This window comes from Bubalus kerabau, chromosome 4 (assembly GCF_029407905.1).
Source record: "Bubalus kerabau isolate K-KA32 ecotype Philippines breed swamp buffalo chromosome 4, PCC_UOA_SB_1v2, whole genome shotgun sequence".
NCBI lineage: Eukaryota > Metazoa > Chordata > Mammalia > Artiodactyla > Bovidae > Bubalus > Bubalus kerabau.
In genome coordinates this window covers 54,149,073-54,166,655 of record NC_073627.1, presented here as the reverse complement: position 1 = coordinate 54,166,655, position 17,583 = coordinate 54,149,073, and the positions used below count along the sequence as shown (strand labels likewise).

Below are 17,583 nucleotides of genomic sequence, written 5' to 3'. Positions count from 1 at the left end.
TTCGTTTTCTCTGTCTCCAGTCCCAGAAGGGCTCACCTGTCCCCTTTCCACTGCAGCCTGTTTGTTGCCTCCAGTTGGGTCTTCTCTCTTTCCTCCTGGAACAAGCTAGTCAGTCAACAAGCGCCTACCCTCCTGTCCTTAAAGGCAGCATGAAATCCTCCTTAGGATTCCTAAGAGTTCCTACAATAAGTGTGTCTGTGCTCAGTTGTGTCCGACTTTGCGATCCTGTGGACTGTAGCTTGCTAGGCTCCTCTGTCCTTGGGATTCTCCAGGAAAGAAGACTGGAGTGGGTTGCCATTTCCTCCTTTAGGGCCTACAATAAGTACAAGATGGAAAAGCTGGAAAATGGTTAAGCTGTAACCTCAACAGATATAGATATATATGTATGTATTTATATATAGTCCGTTGGTGGCTCAGTTGGTAGAGTCTGCCAGCAATGCGGGAGACCCGGGTTCAGTCCCTGGGTTGGGAAGATCCCCTGGAGAAGGAGCGACTGAGCGACTTCACTTTCTTTCTTTCTTTCTTTCTTTACTATATGCCAGGTGCATATGTTAAGTACTTTATTGGTTTTAGCTTAGTTAATTCTCACAAGAGCCTTATGAGGTCATTATTAGTGTTCTAGATTTTGATGAAGAGAGCAAGGTCCAGAGAGTTAAGTTGTTCAAAGTCACACAGCTAATAAATTATTGAACTGAGATTTGAAATCCTCGGAGTCTGGTTCCAAAAACCTTTTTTAAAATAGAGTTGTAATTAATTACATATGGCACAATATGATATTAATTTCAGGTATACAATGTGGTGATTTAATATTTTTATACATTATGAAATGATCACCACAGTAAGACCTGTCACCGTACAAAGTTATTACCTTATTGTTGACTGAATTCTGTGTGTACATTTCATCCTCATGACTCATTTTATCGCTGGAAGTTTGTATCTCACCTGTTTTATTTGTACCCCCACACCTCTCCTCTTTGGCAGCCACCAGTTTGTTCTCTGTATCTGTGACTCTGTTTCTGTTTTATTATGTTGGTTCGTTTGCTTTGTTTTTAGACATACGTAAAATCATATGGTGTTTGTTTTTCTCTGACTTATTCTACCTTGCACAATACCCTTCAAGTGCAACCGTGTAATTGCAAATGGCAGGATTTCATTCATTTCTATGAGTAATATTTCATTGTGTGTGTATATGAATAAATATATATATATGATATATATCACATCTTTATTCATCCATCAGTGAACACACTTGCTTCAATATCTTGGCTATTGTAAATGGTGTTGCAGTGGACATAGGGGTACATAGATCTTTTTGAATTAGGTGTTTTGGTTTTTTGTTTTTGTTTTTGTTTTTAGTTAAATATCCAAAATCCATCTGTTCACCCACTGCCTCATATTGCCTTTATGAAGGACGTGAAAGTGATGAGATGGTCAAATCTGCTTTTTAAATACGTAACACTGGCTGAAATGCAGAAGGTGGGTTTAAGGGGGAAGGAGACTCAGCTGCCTGCCAGGGCTGTGTGCATCAGCGATGCTGTGTTCCTGACAGTGCTTTAGGGCCTTTGTGAGCATGGCCACGAGGGAAATCGCCCCTTAGGGGAAGGAACAATGCTGCGGTTCCTCCGGTGTGCTCACCACCTTGAGAGGAGAATTCTAGGTTTAGAGAAATGTCATCCCAATGATCCCAATGGTACCATCTACCTTGCTTGAAGACAAGCTAGACGATCCTAATGAAGCGGCAGGAAAACCATGTCTGTCTCTGAACTCTCTGGCCTCCTTTTTCTTTTTCTTCTTTTTTTGAAGCAACAGCATCTTTTTTTTTTTTTTTTTAAATTCATTGACCACTAAAAATAGTAATAGCTACAATTTTGGTGTTTTGTGTGCCAACGCTGTGCATGTACTTACATCCTCTCGTTTGATCCTCCTCACCCTGAGTATGTCGGTTTTATTAGAATTGGGGAAGCTGGGGGTAAGAGGAGTTGAAGAACTTGCCACAGTCCCTCAGCTACAGTGGAGCAGAACCAGTCTCTCTTTTTAGTTTACCATTTTCACAATTTTATTTTTATTTTATTAAATTTATTTTTTTGGCCAGCCTGTGGGATCTTAGTTCCCCGACCAGGGATCGAACCCACACCCACTTCATTGGAAGCGTGGAGTCTTAACCACTGGACCACCAGGGAAGTCCCCCATCACCGGTCTCTGGTTGCAGGGCCCACTTCTTTTCCAGGCAGTCTTTGCCTGCCTTCCTCCAGAACAACACCCCGGAAGAAGCGGAAGCACTGACGTGTGCCTCGGGGTGGTCCTGTCCTGTGGCTGGTAGGGGGGTCACTCCCCCAGCGAGTTCCGTCCTCCCCGTTTCCGAGGCTCTGTGAGATCGGATGCAGCCTTGTTCGCTGTTCATGACTTACCTGAGGGCTCGGTACCTCCTTCCCCTCCCTCCTGGGGACACGCAGAAGTTTCTGTTTTGAATTCCACCTGCAGTCGTGGCTTCTGGTAGAAAAGCCCAGTCCATGAGGTGGGATGTCTAGGTTCGCCGTGTGCTCCCTGTGAGTTTGGCTCTCAGCGTGGCGTATCTGAGGTCTTTGTTTTTAATCATAATAGTTCCCATCTTTTCTTTCCACGTCGACCAGCAGGGGCCAGCTGGAGGTGGTAGCAAATCTCCCTTTAATTTCCACTGTGATGGATTATTACTTTGCTTAAAATGGTGTTTAATTTGTACACGTGCCCTGAGGCTTTTAAATATTGAGCTCATTTGATTATTGTTGGAAATCAATTTAAACTCCACAATGTGTTCAGCAAGGTGGACTCAGGAAGCCCCATGGAGCCTGTGGCCCCATTAGCAGGTACCAGCGTCCAGAGATTAAAATGCAGTGAGTTCTGCAGCCCTGTGGCCTTAATTTCTTCCTTAAAAAAAAAACAAAAACAAAGCTATTTCATCTTCCTTCCTAACAACTGACTTCTTTTTACTTCCTTTTAAAAAATGGACTGCTTTTTAAGGAAGCAGCTTTTAATATTTGGCCTTAAGAGGGGAGGAGACAGTAATTGGTGATTATTTTTTGGTCTCCAGCTCTTCACTTTTTCTGGCTCAGCCCATTCTTTCCTTTCTTCTCAGGTTCAAGGACCCCCCTCTTGATCCTCCTGCACCTTACTTTCCACTTTCCCCCTCTTATTCCTTCTTGTTTGCCCTGCAGCAGTTGAACAAGATTCATATTTCAGCAAGCCACTTTTTCTTTCTTTCCATCTTGGGGAAGGAGTCACCTTTTGTGGGTTCCTGTCAATTCCTAGGAATGAGTGGAGACTTTGCAAGGAGCAGGGCAACTGTAGAGCAAAGTCCAAGGTTGTTCGGGGCTTTTCTAGCACCAGGCAGCCTGCGATGTTGCTTGCATGGTCCATTTTTCTCTTCTTAAGTTCTGAGCTGGATGACTGTGTTTGTATCTGACACATGCATGTTTAATGCAGACTATGAATGCCAGTTTCTCCAAAGGTTTGCGTAAGTTTTGAGATTCACATTTAAAGCTGAGCATAACCAGAAATCCCTGCCTGTGAACTTTTTTTGGGGGGTTTCCTACAGAAGAGAAGTGAGAAAAGAAATAATTCTACTCTGGGGAAATGCATAATTCAGAAACTGTCTGCGTGTGTAAGGAAACAGACTCTGGGGCTGCTCTGTAAACCCAGACTGGCAGCCAGGGCTCACTGTTCCCTCGCCTTCCCGCAAGTTTGGATCAAAGGCAGACAGGCCAGCTGGTGTTCCTCCTGCTCTCCACTAGGCAGCAGGGGCCCTGGCCTTCAGGAGCTCCTGGCCTGGGGCAAGCCTCCCGCCTGCTTCCCCTGCGCTGGCTTTCCTGTTCCTGACCCCTACCCCCTGACCTTTCACCACTTCCTTTCCTGGAAATGCTGCCATTCCTGAGAATGACACAGGAGTGTTGCAAAGTTTTAGGATCTTTCAGGAAACCCCAAGCAGGGTCCTTGGCTCTTTCTACCACCTGCAACACTTCAACACCCAACAGCCTTGGTCTACTGTGGGCTTTGGTTTGGACCACTCAACCTTAGCGTTTGCAGAGTAAGCTTAGGGTGAGATGCGGGGGCTCTGATCCAAGGGGTCGTGTTGTCTCCTGTTATGGCCAGGCCTCACACTGAGGCAAAGCTGAGCAGGTGAATTCTGACCCCCATCCATGCACGTGTGCTGAGTCGCTTCAGTTGCGTCCGACTCTTTGTGACCCCATGGACTATAGGCCGCCAGGCTCCTCTGTCCATGGGGTTCTCCAGGCAAGAATACCGGAGTGGGTAGCTGTGCCCTTCTCCAAGGGGATCTTCCTGACTCTGGGATCAAACCCTCATCTCATACGCCTTCTGTGTTGGCAGGCAGGTTTTCTTTTTTTTTTTTTTAACCACTGGAGCCACCTGGGAAGCCCCTCTTACCCCTGCCCCTCCCATATTCTTCAAGTATTTCTATGATGCTCAGTTTAATCTGATGACTCTTAAAAAAAAAAAAAAAAATTGATTTGGCTGTGCCGGGTCTTAGTTGCAGCACATGGGTTCTTTTTAGTTGCGGCATGTAGGATCTAGTTCCCTGACCAGGGATCGAACCCAGGCCCCTTGCATTGGGAGCGTGAAGTCTCAGCCACTGGCCTGCCAGGGAAGTCCCCAATTACTCCTCTTTAAAATTAGCAGTGGGAGACTCGAGCAGCCAAGACACTGTGCCTGGGCCCCTCTAGGTCTGAACCCCTTTAGCAGTTGGACATTTCAGGTGACCAGTTGGTCACTCTGGATGTGGTGCTTACTTGGCTCAGCTCTCAAGGGATATGCAGGGTGAGAGCTGGTGACCACTGCTGTCCTTGAGCCTAGTGCTGGCCAGGGGTGTTAGCCACTCAGGAGGCTATATTGTGCCCTAGAGGCCTGTGGTGTAGCCACGCGTTCCAGGAAACAAACTCACTCAGAAGGACAATGCAGATAGTGGAGTGCAGTTTATTACACCGGCGGGCCCAAGGCAGAGTCTCCTCTTAGCCAAGGACCCCGACCAGCATTTGTGAAAATCTTTTATACCCCATGTGTACATGTCTGAACCCACCGCTCCAAATTCCTAGAGACTTACATAAACCAAAGAAAATACAATTCCAATAACCCCATTATTCCTGTGCTATGTGCTCATGTGCTCAAACAGTCAAACAATTAGCCAATAATCGATAAACCCGAGGTTACACTCCCATTGATACAGAAAAATTTATGGCCTATCTGGAGGAAGGGGTGATTAGTGTATGTTTTCTCTTAGGCGATGAGTAACCTAGACACGATCTTCAAGGTTCCCTTGTCTGGAGGGGGTCTTATCCTTCTGTTGTTGTTTTCATAGGCAGTAAACACAGAGTTCAGAGTCCATTGGAAAGGTGGCCGAGCATGATCAGCATGAACAGGCCTAAGATGGAGTCCAGGCCCTATGAATTCCTTCTTCACCTGCAGTGATGCTGTAGTGGGAAGGATGCCAGGGAGGAGGGCGGCTTTCCTGCTGAAGCTTTGGTTCCAGTAGAGCTCTAGAGGGAAAAGACTGATTGGCGGGCTTTGTCCGAACATCCAGATGGATCCCAGGCATAATGCAGCAAGGAATATCTGAGTTTGTTTGTCTTCCTCCCCCGTCTCTCTAAATAATTTTATCTTCAAAGCATGACGCAGGCGTTAATTAACACTCTGGCTCTCCTGGGAGGTAGGCAAGTGGGAACACCACCCCCGTTAGTGAAGAGTGAAGCCCAGGGAATAGGTAGATCCAGAAGCCTCAGGTATGTGAGCCACAGAGAAGCAGAGTGGGTCTCAGAGCTTGGGGTTTTGCCCTCAGACCTTTAACTGGACATACCCCGGGAGCCACCCTCTTTCTCTGTGACCTTGTTCCCAATGGGAATCATAAAGCTGAGGCTTTGGTAGGAGAAATGCTTGGTACTATGGGGTGAGTAATGGAAAGTTTAAGTGTTGGAAGAGAAATTCTGGTCAGATTCACTGTTATTGTGAATTTGAGATGCAGGAGTCTGATTCTGCCATTAGTTGTCTTCATTTTACTTACTTAAAAACAAATGTGCTGAGCATCTTCTTCTGGGCAAGGTATTACAAAGAGAAGCGAAGAGAAGTGAAGTCGTTCAGTCGTGCCTGACTCTTTGTGACCCCGTGGACTGTAGCCTACCAGGCTCCTCAATCCATGGAATTCTCCAAGCAAGAATACTGGAGTGGGTTGCCATTTCCTTCTCCAGGGGATCTTCCCAACCCAGAGATTGAACCTGGGTCTCCTGCATTACAGGCAGATGCTTTACCATCTGAGCTACCAGGGAAGCCCTTATATTACAAAAAGAATCATTTCTCAAAAGGACTGCCTGGCCATGAGGGATCCTCTTTGTCGGGAGCTTGATCCTTTATATCCTGTGTTTCCTTTATATGCAAAAGAGACTTGGGGTTTGATGCCTCTTCAGATGGTGATTTCAACTGCTGGAGGACTTCTAGTATTTGGAGATGAATACAAATCCGTTGTGATTGTTGACTGCAGGAAAGCCATTTATCTTGGTTGGATCGGGAAAACAGGACCCCAGGGGTCCTCGCCTGGGGCTGTAGGTGGCAGATCTTTAAGCCTGGCCTTTTCTAGAGCTGTGAGTTTCCCTCGTAGCTCAGCAGCAAAGAATTCGCCTGCAATGCAGGAGATGCAGGTTGGATCCCTGGGTTGGGAAGATCCCCTGGAGAAAGGAAATGACAACCCACTCCAGTGTTCTTGCCTGGGAAATCCCATGGACAGAGGATCCCTGCAGGCTACAGTCCATGGGGTTGCAAAAGAGTCGGACACAACGTAGCGACTAAACAACCACCATGTCTAGAGGTTCCTGGGGGTGGTGATCGTGCCAGTTTGCTGGACGTTGGCAGGGTATAACTCCTGAGAGCCCTGAGGCGACACTGAATCTCCAGCTCTAGAACTGCAGCAACAGCGAGATCTCCACTGGTTTCTTTCTTATTCATTGGGCATCTTGGCACAGTGTAAGAACACAGAAGGGGGATCATTTTATGCTGTAAATGTTGCCCTCTCTCGGGTGGCAGTTGGACTCCACTGGCTTTACAGGAAGCCCAGCTCCATCTAGCTAATGATATTCGCTTATCTTGGCCCTGCAGGCTGCTGAGAACCAGCCCGAGACCTCTGCTTGAGGGTCCTTCCTCTGAAGACATCACCAGTGTGTGGAGCCTGCCGCACACCCACCCCCCGCCAAACCACGGCCTTTACCTGCGTCTTCCGGTGTTTCCCGTGCGACCCGTCCTGTGGGAGTGCCTCGTGGGCCACCCCAGAGTTCACCCCCGGCTCAGCAGCGCCAATGGTGAAGATGACCAGATCCAAGACTTTCCAGGCTTATCTGCCTTCTTGCCACCGCACCTACAGCTGCATTCACTGCAGAGCCCACTTGGCCAATCACGATGAACTTATTTCCAAGGTACATGTTCGCTGCAGGCCCTCCTTGCCGACCTCGGGGGAGGGCGCTTCTGGGTTTGCAGACATGGACAAGCTCTCCCAAAGGGCCCGGGACGTTTGTATTCCTCCTTTTGTCCAGGAAGGGCGGATCTGCATGCCTGTCTCACTCAAAACTAAGAAAGAACTCAGAGTTGGGGGGATACAGTACTAGTTTAATCTGTAACTTTGGAAAGTGGGTGTCATTGCTGTTGACATCCCCAGGTCGTGGGGAGAGGGGCCAAGGAGTGATTGAAGCCTTGCACCCAGGTGGCCTGGCCTGGGTTGGCAGATGAACTCAATGTAGGGGGCTGCCTGCCTGGAAAGGACTTCTAAGAAAGGTGGTAGGTAGGAGAGAGAGAGGTAGGGGCAGTTAATGGCTGAGAGAGGGAATATTGCCTTTTAAGCTCCCCGGGACGGTTACCAGATGATTTAGTTACTAAAGTGGGTGTCCTTTGGGTGAATCACAAGTGGCTTGGTGAAGAGCTGACCCACTGGTTTGTGGGTCCCTGTAGGGCTTCTACATGAGGTAACATGGCATGACATTTGATCACAATCAGAAGAAAGACGGGAACCCTGTTTTCCCTGAGGAGCCTTGGCAACTGCTCCCTAAAGCTGGGGTGGGGGATTATTATTCATAACAAACAACCGAGTCTCCCAGTGGTAGTCCAGACCCCGGCTCCTGCAAGCAGCATCCTCGGGGGTGCTCCCTCCCTACTGGCTCTATGTTCCCAAGGGAGGAGAAACAGCTTTGCTAGGCTGCATGAAAAGGAAGAGGAGCTCAGGGGGACTTGTCTCTTTGTAGGTGGCCCGTGGGAGCTGGATCCATGTATGAGGCAGGGACCCCGAAGCCAGTGCTCTGTGGGAACCTCGAGGGGTGGGGTGCACAGGGAGGTGTGAGGGGGGTTCAAGAGGAAGGGGACATACGTGTCCCTCATGCTCCTACATGTTGATGTGTGGCAAAAACCGTCACAATTTTGTAAAGTAATTATCCTCTAATTAAAAAAAAAAAGCATTCTTTGGGAATGGCTACCCACTCTGGTGTTCTTGCCTGAAAAATTCCATGAACAGAGGAGCCTGGTGGGCTACAGTCCACAGGGTTGCAAAGAGTCAGACACCACTTTCACTTTGACACTTTTAGAACGTAGACTTCATATCGTTGAAGTAAAAAAAAAGAAAAACTTTTATGGTAACTCAGACTAAGTAAAAAGAAAACAAAAAACAGTGTTCTTGATCTGTTTCCAAGAAGTGCTAGAAAAGATGGCGCCCCGCTCCTGCCTCTGGCTCGGTAGCCACCGCCGGAGGGAGGGAGGTCCTGCAGGCACTTAGCGGTGCCGTCCAGCTGGCCGGCCTGACAGGAAGCGGAGGAGCCGCTCCAACAGCCGCGTCTGGTGGCGGTGATCCTCAAGTCAGGGCTGCAGCTGGAACTGCTCCTCCGAGGCCCCTCCCAGGCTCTGGGGTCACCCCAGAGCTGGAACCTTGGAGGCCAGGCCCCGGGCCCACCTGCCCTCCTCTAGGTCTCTGCTGCTCACGCTCCTTGGTGCCCCTCATGTTCCAGCCAGCCTATAGCTTCCTCCCCTGTCAACCAACTCATCTCCTCTCAGATTCCTCTTGGATCTTCTGGGAACCCCCTGAGTCTGGAGGTTTGGATGCAGGGAGGCTGTGTCAGTGAGAGGAGAGAGAGGGAGTCAGTCCTCTTTGCTTTGGAAGGGGGCTTGCAAGCTTGGAGGGGAAAAAACATGTGAGTTGTCTTGTTCCTGGAAGTCTCCAGAGAAAGCGGAAGCCAAGATGTCTTTTTAACTTCAGGGAGAGGTGCTGTGTCCTAAGAAATGGAGGTAACCGTAAACCGTGTAGATACCTTCAGAGTACAAAGGACTGCTGCCTAACACTGTATAATACCATCTCACTCATCCCTCCTAAGACGCCTTTGAGGTAGGGGATGCCAGTCATATATGGATGGAGAAGTTGAGACGCATACAAGTTGTCCAAGAACTCAAGTCTCAAGTCTTGAGTTCTCAAACAAGAGAGGGCAATGACTTTGAGCGTGTTCCGAAAGAATTTCTGGAAGAAATTTGAGCTAGGCCTTGTAAGGTGAGCAGAAGGGAGTCTGTGGGGTTGGTAATGGCCTTCAGAGTTGATGTCTTACCTCTTTGGCCTGGTGCACATGGCCTTAGATGATCTGGCAGAGCTTAGCTTTAGAGTTAGGGTTCCTGGCTTAATGTTCTAGTTCAGTTCAGTCACTCAGTCGTGTCCGACTCTTTGCAACCCCATGGACTGCAGCACACTAGGCTTCCCTGTCCATCACCAACTCCCACAGTTTACTCAAACTCATGTCCATAGAGTCGGTGATGCCATCCAACCATCTCATCCTTTGTCGTCTTCTTCTCCCCTTGCCTTCAATCTTTCCCAGCATCAGGGTCTTTTCCAGTGAGTCAGTTCTTCCCATCAGGTGGCCAAAGTATTGGAGTTTCAGCTTCAGCATCAGTCCTTCGAATGAATATTCAGGACTGATTTCCTTTAGGATGGACTGGTTGGATCTCCTTGCAGTCCAAGGGACTCTCAAGAGTCTTCTCCAACACCATTCAAAAGCATCAATTCTTTAGCACTCAGCTTTATTTATAGTCCAAGTCTCACACCCATACATGACTACTGGAAAAACCATTGCTTTGACTAGATGGACCTTTGTTGGCAAAGTAATGTCTCTGCTTTTTAATATGCTGTCTAGGTTGGTCATAGCTTTTCTTCCAAGGAGCAAGTGTCTTTTAATTTCATGGCTGCAGTCACCATCTGCAGTGATTTTGGAGCCTCCAAAAATAAAGTCTGTCAGTTTCCGTTGTTTCCCCATCTATTTGCCATGAAGTGATGGGACCAGATGCCATGATCTTAGCTTTCTGAATGCTGAGTTTTAAGCCAAAGGGTCATTGTTGATTCCCGTCTTACTACTGCCCCCCTTTCTCCCTCCCCCTGCACTCAGTCCCCACATCTAATTCACAGGTAAGTCCTGTTAGCTCTGCCCTCAAAAAATATATTTCAAATCCGGCCAGTTTTCACCATCTTCCCTTGTCTGGACTCCAGCAATGAGCTCTGTAACTGGTCTCCTTACTTTGACTCATGCTCCTTATAGCACATTTCCGAGAAGAGTCACAAGGATCTTTTCAAAGTGTAAATCAGGTGTTGCACGTCCTCTGCTTAAAATCCTGAAGTTAGAAAAGTTCAACCTTCAAAGCCTTACTTGCGCATACCTGCAGTCTCACTAACTTTTTTCGTGGCCTTAGATGATCTGGCAGAGCCTAGCTTTAGAGTTCCTTGAGTAATGTTCTAACCTCTTGGCATATCCAGCAGCATTTCCCTGGATATGCAGATGGGGGTATTTCAGGCCTCTGTGCCTCAGCCAGGAGCATCCATTTTTCTTTTTTTGGCCATGCTGCACACTATTATGGGATCTTAGTTCCCCAACCAGGGATTGAACCCATAACCCCTGCATTTCTGAAGCATAGGGTCTTAACCACTGGACTATCATTTTTCTTTACCTCCTTCCTCTCTCCCAGGAGCTCTTACACGTCCGTTTCCTCCTGGAGCCGTATCCTACGAGCTTTGTATCTCTGGGTCAGAACCTGGCCCACGTCAAGAGCTCAATAAATGATCAAATAAACAGATGGATGGCTCTTGTTGAGCCTTGGGAGAAAACAAGTGATGAGCAAAAAAAGACTTAATGTCCTCCTTCCTGCCCTGTTTTGGGGCAGAAAGCCTCCTTCACAAGTCCAGGCCAAAGTCAGCACAGGCTTCAGTTTCATTGGTTACAACCGATGCACAGATGGGGCGCATTGGGGCTTGATGATTTAAAGAGCTGGGTTAAATTCCTGACTGCGGGGAGAGCGAGGGAACTGTGGCTGGCATCGCACAAAGATTCCTTTATTTCATTCCACAGCCACCCCCGGTGTTAAATAATCTATAGATTTCTTATGCAAGTCCGCTTAATGGAAAGATCATTGCCCCAGCCCCCTCCCTGGAAAATAGGCCTTTCTTTTCATTTTGTTTCTCTCTTCCATTTAAGAAAGTTCAGGGAGAGAATGTTTCTCCTGTTCTCCCCTCTTGACATAATCTCCTATGCAGTTTCAGAATCCACCCAGTGGGAGTTAGGAGCTGGGAAGCAACTAACTGGAGCAGCAGTGTAATTAAATGATACTTTGTCCTTGTAATAGAGCCTTTCATCTGGAAGCTTGAGGTTCCATTGTTTGGGTTTTTGTTTTGTTTTAAGTGAGTCTGCCTTCATTATGGAGAAGGCGACACAAAGGTACAGAGAACTAAAGCTCCGGGGCTAGCAGAGAGCTGGGAACAGAATCAGGACTTCAGGCTTCCTTCTTCTCAACATAGCTAAGCCTCCATGGAGATGCGTAGTTGTCAGGTTTTAAACAATTAGGGTCCGTATTGATACGGTGGCGGAAAGACTCTGCACTAGGCTTTCTGTCTTCCCAGCTCTCTCTAGATTCCTAGAGGGCTCATTGCCTGGAATCAGCTGTCCAACCTCTGAGTTTCAATTTCTCACCAATAAAATGAGTAATATTTGCTGTGTCTATGGCCAGTAGTTAGCGCTTGTTGCGTACTTACTACGTGCCATGGCCCTAACAGCCCTAGGAGGTAGCCCTACCTTATTTGAGTGTCAAGGGAGCAGGTTTACCTCATTGGGTTGTTACGAGACTGGATGAGATCATGGATGTGTGGGTGGTTTGCAAATCACAAAGCTCTGTGCAAATATAAAGTTGTCCCTTGGCTTCTCTTGGCCTTGATGTCCAAAAAAAAAAAAGGCAAGGAGATGGGTGGACAGGATTGTTCCTGCCTGACACTAAGCAAATTGACTTTATACCAAGATAGTTTCGCTTTAGAACGTGGAGCACAGGAGTTGGATTTGCAAGGCTAAGAAGAGGACAGCAAAGCTGTGTGTGTTGGCAGAAAGGTAACAGCATTTGCTCTGTAGGATGCTGGGGATGAGGGGGGTGCCGGGAGGGGGTGCTGCTTTTTGAATCGATGACAGAGCTATCTAGGGAATGTGCTGAGGCCTCCTACAATTGCTTTCTTAGGGGGTGTTGTGGTCTAAATGCTGAAGTGTTTGCACTCATAGGTATTTTGAGTTGGCACGAGGAATTGCTCACGCTGTTGTTTCTCACTTAATGGTGCAAGTCACAGTATAAGAATACACTTTGGTTATAAAATAATAATAGTTTCCATCAGAGCAGTTGCCCCCAGCGAAAACAATCTAATGCTCACTTCAGTGGATACTGTCTATTCTGGCAACCTGGATCTTCACAAAGCCTTTCCTGAAAAACTGTCTTTCGTCCTTCCCTCACCTCCTTCCTGCTAGCCCTTGGATGGCCTGGCAAGGAGGCCACTTAAGAACGGTGAATTGGACTAATCTCCCGTGAACCCACTTTGGGCACGCTGGCTTCATTCCAGGACACAGGTTGCTCTAAGCGCCCTGGGTCCTTAGAGGGAAGGTGTCGGAGGCTGGTAACTCCGTGACCAGCCCAGTGTCCACCTCACCCACTCCACTGCTCTGCATGTGAGCAGCTGGGCCTCCTTGTGTGAGGCTGCAGCCTAATTAGGAGGCAGGTTCTTTTTGTTCCCTGTGGGGTTCCTTTGGGCTCACAGTGGTGGCCTTTGGGTTTTTCCTTCCTGCCTAGACACTAAATGCAGCATCACTGTGAGAAAAGTGGCAGGGAGGAAGATGCTCTGAAGTCTTGTATTGACCTGGTGGCAGCTGAGAGGCCCACTCACCCACCGCGGCTTCTCAGCTCTAGCGTTCTACGCCAGTGACTCCACAAAAGTCTTGTACCACCAACACAATGACGACTTAGAGATTGTGGACAGAAGTGGGGTACCGTCCAGTCCTATCAACTCTACCTGTCAAGGACCTGTCTCTCTTCATTCCCACTACCCGCCAGCTTGTCTTCAACATGTAATAAAACGAACTCTCCAAAATGTTAATGCAGTTATTTTTGTCCTGAAAACCTCATGTGAAAAATAAATACAGGAACAGAATTTCTAAAAAAAAAATCAAAAAACTACACATTTCTTTTTCTCTAAGTACCCTGGAAAATGTTATAATGAGCATTGGATTGCATTAGTTGTATTAATAACTGCTATGTCACATTAAATGGCATAATTCCTAAAGAACACATGCAGTAAGACATGGGTCTTGAAGATAATTCTGTGAGCTTACCCAATTTGCAAAATACGTCAAATTGTAATTTTATTAGTTGAGTGGTTTTGGTATCCAGTGATGACAGTCATTTTTTACCAAAAAAAAAAAAAAAAAAATTAGTAAAATTTGTTTTTCATTCTAGCAGGAGGGGAAAAAGGCAGATTGCATATAAACATGTAAATGTCTGTCTCATTAACCCTTTTTTTGTTTCTAAAATCTTGGAGACCCAGGCCAGAGTGATTGGTGGGTTTAAAGAAACAAAAGGTTGAAAACAATCGCGATTTCGGGACCCACGCCAAATAGCAGGTGCCTTTGCTTCTTTTGCAATGTTTGCAAAACACTGTCACATGTTTGTCAGTTTCCTAAAGAGCATTTCTGAGGCGCAGTAAAGGCAGAAGTGATAAATTATGGAAGTGTTCCAGCATACACCAATACCCCAGTTTAAAGACACAATCAGTTTTGCTTTTGCAAAGAGAATCACATATGCAACCTAAAGCTTCTTTTGCTCAACTGTTTGATCTTTGAAAGCGCTAATCTCCTGCTAATGAAGTGTTAGTACTTGCTGGGGGGGGTGCGGAGCGGTGTGGGGTGGGGGTGGAGTTGCAGATGAGCTGTTGACCACCCAGGAAGGGGTGACAGGTGAACCATGTCTATACAGCAAATCTCCAAACAAAGGAATGTGGTTATAGTGTTTCTTGGTGAAAAGAGATTGTAAAATATAATCTCTTACAGTATCTTCTCCCCATAAGGCAGAGATTGAATCAATTCAGGGTAAGATAAATAATAAGTTAGGCTGGTATAATTTGTATAGCATAATTGTTCAGAGTTGGGACCACCTTCACTGGGTATCAGAGGCCTCTGGTACACGTGGGTGATGGCGGTGGGGGCTGTGCCTGTAAGTTGGTCATCTGTTTCATTGGCTGTGTTCTGTTATTGCATGAATACGAAATGTGTATCGTGGGGTGGTCACGCACGGTACTAGTTATGGGGTGTGTGTGTGTGTGCATGCGTGTACATGTCCAACTCTTTGTGACCTCGTGGACTATAGCCTGCCAGGCTCCTCTGTCCATGGAATTTTCAAAGCAAGAATACTGGAATGGGTTGCCATTTCCTACTCCAGGGAGTCTTCCCAATCCAGGGACTGAACCTGCATTGGCAGGCAGATAAGTCATTCACTCCCTCCTCCCCACCCCAGCTTTTTTCCCCTTAGAACAATTTAACGAATTATATATAGAGAGAGGGCTTCCCTGGTGGCTCATAGCTCAGTTGGTGAAGAATCCTCCTACAATGCAGGAGACCCTGGTTCAATTCCTGGGTCTGGAAGATCCTTAGAGTCTTTATTGAATTTGTCACAATATTGCTTCTGTTTTACATTCTATTTTTTTGGCCACAAGGCACCTGGGATCTTGGCTCCCCAACCAGGGATTGAACCTATGTCCCCTGCATTGGAAGGCAAATTCTTAACCACTGGACCACCAGAGAAGTCCCCAAACTCCTTATCATAGGTTCCAACTTGAATCTACTAGTTTATATGCAAATACTATGCCATTTTTATATAAGGGACTTCAGCATCCTTGAATTTTGATCTGTGAGGTGGATTTTTTTGATCTATGAGGTGGACCAATCCCCTTCAGATAGAGCAGAATAACTGTCTTTCACCTTATGTTTATCTTAGGTGCTGTCTCTTTCTCTTATCTTTTGGCTGTGCCTCAAAGCGTATGGTCTATTAGCTCCCTGACCAGGGATTGAACCTGGGCACCAGCAGTGAAAGTGCCACGTCGTAACCACTGGACCACAGGGAATCCCGCACCTTATGTTTATCTTATAGCATTTATCATGGTGTAATGATTCATATCTCCCAGTAGCCTATGAACTACTCATGGAGATGATTGTGATGTCATCTTTGTGTCTCTAGCCCCTGGCACAGCTCTTAAATACTGGCCAATTTCCAGTGAATATCTGTGCAAATAACTTGTTAGTTCTCTCAGAGAAAGACAGAATAAGGGGCTCTACATCTGGGGTCTCTGGACTGACTTCAAAGGGTCCCTGAAATTGTATGTTTAATTCTGCATATGTGTATATTTTTCTAGGGAGGGTTCCATTGCTTTCATTAGGTTCTCAAAGGATCCTTGATCAAAAAACCCCTTGAGGTCTATAAGTTCTGGGAAGACTTGGTAGGAGTGACACTGAAATGTCCCTTGAAGCAAGAACTTAGATGTGTGGAAGTTGATGGGGAGGGACTCGTAAAAGGAGCGTCATGAACAAAGAAGTGAAGGCCCTGCGAGTGGGGGAGGAGCCATCCTTTTGGGTAACATAATGAGGAACTATGTGAATACGGATTGAAGCCAGGTTGTTGGGAGAAGTTGGGACTTTATTCTGCTGGCAGTTGGGTGCCACTGAAGGGTTTTGAGCAAGTAATGCCCTGACCAGAGCCTGGCTTTCAGGTGGCAGATATCACGGTGTCGTAGCTGAACTACTGAAGAAGAAACTAGACATGGGAAAACGCATGCACACGCAGTGGTCTGCAGGCGGTTCGTGCATGTGGTGATCATCCGGTGCAGACTGTTGACCACTGCTTTCGAAAGAGCTGTAAGCATTCTAGGGCTTAGAAAAATTCGCCCTATCATTTATAGCCACGAACAAGAGGAATTGAGTTCAGGAAGTCACCCTCTTTGGATGGAAGGCAGACCTGTCCTACACTCTGTGAAAATTAATGATCTGGGCATAAGCAGAATTGCTCACCAATTTATTATGAAAGGAGCTGCTGGAGATCAAGTCGAGTGAATCATCTTATGTTGTTTGCTGCAGACTGCAGGCAGCTGGAGCACAAATCTGCTCAAGTGCCATCCTTTCTATGTGGTTGCTTTAAATACCAAAAGGAAATGTTGACTTGAGCTATGAGGCGTACCCTGAAAATTAACTCTGTGGTTTGCAGATGCCTGTAAGGTTCCAATCCTAAGATTGGTTTGTGCATTTGTGTGTTGGCCTTCAGGAAGGACACCCGTGATTGCAAGCTTTGTTCCTCGTGAAAATCCAAACTCTTTTCATCAGGGCACTCTTCCCTGGGAAGCAGGTGGTGGATGCAGAACCCCATCCCCATGTTTTTTGTTGGAGCACCCACTCTCCCGAGGTCTCTGGAATGGTAAAGCTGCACCATTGCTTCTTTGGTTGTTTGTATTTGGGGACCTGACTGGAATCCACCATCATATGCTGATTGTTCACTTCAGTAATATTTTTTGTGTTTCAGATGACATGCCAGGCCTAGGCTGGGTGCTAGGGATAGGAAGAAGAAGCCTACAAAGATCACAACATTCAGGGAGCCTGTGATCTCTGGGGTGCATGGAAGTGTAAGGCTCACTGGGAGGGCACAAGAATGTTACAGATGAGGTTGTATTGGTGACCTAAAAAACACAGGATGGAAAATCTGCATTGTTGCTGTTAACTATTATTTATTGAAGATCTACCATGTGCTTGGGACTTAAGTGACTTGCTTAAGGCGATGGGGGTAGTCCAAAATGGGATACAGGTCTAGATGGGTCTATACCCTCTTGACCTAGGTTTGACCTAGGTAGCTCCTTTGGCACTGACTATTTTCTGGGTCTTGCTAATATTGGTGGTCAATCCTATTCCTCTTCCCCTTCTGTCATTTTTCTTGCCTGGAGAATCCTTCTTTTTCTCTAATGTCTGCTCATTCTTGAATACCAGCTTAAGTATTTTCTAGGATGTCTTCCTGGACTATAGGATCCTCTCCCTTCACTGAACATCAGTAGTACTCACTGCCTGTTTGTTCATTCAGCAATTACTCATGACTGTCTTGTAATAATATGGTCTATATTTTTGTGGTTACCTGTACTTTTATGTGTAATCCTCTGGTTTCCTAATAAGATTCTAAATGACCTGGAGTCATAGACTCTCCGAGTATTAG

General features: G+C 46.7%; 1 protein-coding gene and 1 non-coding gene across 7 annotated transcripts in view; one reads left to right on the top strand and one right to left on the bottom strand.

Moving 5' to 3' along the window:
* The window catches only part of YPEL2 (yippee like 2), a 74,405-nt gene that overhangs the window by 16,802 nt on the left and 40,020 nt on the right, over positions 1–17,583 (top strand). For 5 of the 6 annotated variants that reach the window (XM_055577471.1, XM_055577474.1, XM_055577473.1 and 2 more), the window contains one exon: positions 7,132–7,445. In XM_055577471.1, the coding sequence (XP_055433446.1) occupies positions 7,329–7,445 (117 nt within the window). In that variant the 5' untranslated portion in view covers positions 7,132–7,328. Of the gene's footprint in view, positions 1–7,131; positions 7,446–17,583 lie in introns of those variants that run through there. The other variant, XM_055577470.1, reaches the window with a different exon arrangement.
* On the bottom strand, positions 6,237–6,308 carry TRNAY-GUA (transfer RNA tyrosine (anticodon GUA)). The gene has a single exon. It is a non-coding gene; the product is annotated as a tRNA-Tyr (tRNA).